We start from the raw sequence: 2,911 nt of genomic DNA on the forward strand, positions 1-2,911 counted from the left end.
AAAAGCGGTCATGATCAAAGCGTCCAACGAAGCCTCATACGTGTCATCCGTGGATAAATTAAATCCCTTAAAAATTCAAACACAACCATTTATAAACCGACACGTGTTCAACACGCGGTGGGAGCGAAGCCGTCGGAGTCGAACCGAACCGGTTTAATATGGTCTATACGACCCCAAACCATGTCATCAAAAGGACAAAATGGTAATTCTAGAAAAAAACTGCTATATAAACCCCAAGCCATGGAAGGGCAAAAGAAGAAAGAAAAGGCTAACAGAGAGAGAGAGAGCTGTCCATTAGCTTAGAAAGCTTCGGAAAAAGAGTTTTGTGTGAGATTTTAATCTCCGGTCAGCGAGAGAGGGTCCTGTGTGGGGAATGCAGAGAGATGGTGGGAGCTTCGTTAAGCAAGCCTGAGGTTTGTGGGCGTGCCAAACGCTGCATAGGCGGCCGGAACTGCCACCGGAAACACGTGGAAGACGGGTGATCCATTTTCCCTCTGTTTTTTGTTTTTGTTTCCCAATTCGCAGCTCAGCTCCTCTGTAAATACGGTGTCCCCCAGAAAATCCCACAAGCGTGTTGTGGTTATCGTGAAAGGTGTTTTGTTTTGTTTTAGTGGTAATATATACATATATACACCCTCTATATAAATGGCCGAAAAGGGTAATAACAGAGACCAGAACTCAACGTTGCTCCATGGCAAGTACGAGCTGGGCCGACTATTGGGCCACGGCACTTTCGCCAAGGTCTACCACGCAAAGAACTTGCAGAGTGGGAAAAGCGTGGCCATGAAAGTGGTGGGTAAGGAAAAAGTTATCAAAGTCGGTATGATGGAACAAATCAAAAGGGAGATTTCGGTGATGAAAATGGTGAAGCATCCCCACATCGTGGACCTCCACGAGGTCATGGCCAGCAAATCCAAGATCTACTTCGCTATGGAACTCGTCCGTGGCGGCGAGCTCTTCTCCAAGATAGCCAGAGGTCGGTTGAGGGAGGACGTCGCCCGAGTCTATTTCCAGCAGCTGATTTCCGCCATCGATTTCTGCCATAGCCGAGGAGTATACCACCGCGATCTCAAACCCGAAAATCTCCTCCTCGACGACGATGGCAATCTCAAAGTCACCGATTTCGGGCTCAGTGCCTTCGCCGAGCATCTGAAACCGGACGGCTTGTTGCATACCACTTGCGGTACTCCTGCGTATGTCGCCCCCGAAGTGATTGGGAAAAAGGGCTACGACGGCTCCAAGGCCGATCTTTGGTCTTGTGGGGTTATCCTCTATGTTCTTCTCGCTGGGTTTCTTCCATTTCAGGACGATAATTTGGTAGCCATGTACAGGAAGATTTACAGGGGTGATTTCAAATGCCCACCATGGTTTTCCCCTGAAGCTCGAAGGCTCGTTACCAAGCTTCTCGATCCAAATCCCAGCTCGAGAATTACCATTTCCAAGGTCATGGACTCGTCCTGGTTTAAGAAATCGGTGCCGAAAACTGTGAGAACAAAGGAAGACCAAGAATACGAAGAGAACTGCGAGAAAGCGGCTAAGCAACCCGAGACGCTGAATGCCTTCCACATAATATCGTTGTCTGAGGGGTTCGATTTGTCGCCGCTGTTCGAGGAGAAGAAGAGGGAGGAGAAAGAGGAGCTGAGGTTCGCGACGACGAGGCCGGCGAGCAGCGTGATATCGAGACTGGAGGAGGTTGCCAAGGCGATGAAGTTCAGCGTGAAGAAGAGCGAGTCCACAGTGAGGCTGCAGGGACAGGAGTGTGGGAGAAAAGGGAAGCTTGCTATAGCTGCTGAGATATTTGCCGTGACGCCGTCGGTTTTGGTTGTGGAGGTGAAGAAGGACAATGGTGATACGTTGGAGTACAATCAATTCTGCAGCAAGGAACTCCGGCCGGCGCTTAAAGACATTGTTTGGACATCTCCGGCCGAGATTAATTCAACTCCTGCTTAACTAAGAGGTGATTGATAAAAAAATCAATTGGGTGTTGATGATAAATTACATATTTAAGGGAAAGATGGTTGGGTTTCAAACAAACCAAGTTTGTTTTAGGGGCCAAATTCATTGTTTCTTTCTTTTTCTTTTCTCTCTCTAGTCATTTGTTAGTGTTTTCATGTTTGAATTTAGAAGATGAAATTGAAAAACTGGTACTCTCAGACAATGTTCTTGTCTCATTTATTTTCAATTATCCGTTTGTGTGTGCTTTGGTTGGGTTGGTTGATATAATATATGTATGTGCTTTTCGTGTGTATGTCATCGTCTTCAAAGACAATAATTCTGTGAATCAAACTTCAAAAACTTCCGTTGTTGATTGTTGATTCGATTTGGAGGGTTGCTTTTTTTTTTCCTTGTTTGTATCGAATTATGTGTATAAGTGGATTGGTTTTCATGTGGGTTTTTGCTATTCTTATTGGATTGCTGCATATACCAAACAAAAATCCTAGTGGGTGATGACTTAGAGAGTGTGTTGTATGTCTTACTGTTTTTGTATCATTATTAGATCCCAAGTCCATTGAAGCTGTTCTTTTTTTCTTTCTTTTTTATTTTTTTAATTTTTACTTTTCTATGTTTTCCAAGCAAAGTTCAGTACTTTTCTGACCTCTGTATAACAACGGGTTATCTTATGTCTGTTGTCAAAAATATTCATGAAAGCCGAACCTTTTTTTCACTTTTTAACTGAAATAAAAACCTGAAGCCTCTTTATAAAGATAGATCTTTTTCCAAATTATATATAATACTTTTCCAGCAAAACTTAACATAATTTTATTTGGATGCTGTTAGATCAATGTCCATTCATTCAACAAGGTCTATTTGACTATTACCAAAAAAAAGAAACCCAAGGTCCATTTGATTCCTTTTGTGTCAGGAAATAGTGCGTGTAAAAAATTTTCATGGTCCAGAAAAGTTAATTTGA

At 43.3% G+C, this 2,911-nt stretch overlaps 1 protein-coding gene across 1 annotated transcript; it reads left to right on the forward strand.

Moving 5' to 3' along the window:
• The first annotated feature begins 637 nt into the window (after positions 1-637).
• On the forward strand, positions 638-1,950 carry LOC107426850 (CBL-interacting serine/threonine-protein kinase 6). Its single transcript, NM_001323881.1, is given in 1 exon segment — positions 638-1,950. A coding segment is annotated over 1 exon segment (1,305 nt). The 5' UTR covers positions 638-645.
• The last annotated feature ends 961 nt before the right edge of the window (positions 1,951-2,911 follow it).

The sequence above is a fragment of the Ziziphus jujuba genome, chromosome 1 (assembly GCF_031755915.1).
Source record: "Ziziphus jujuba cultivar Dongzao chromosome 1, ASM3175591v1".
NCBI lineage: Eukaryota > Viridiplantae > Streptophyta > Magnoliopsida > Rosales > Rhamnaceae > Ziziphus > Ziziphus jujuba.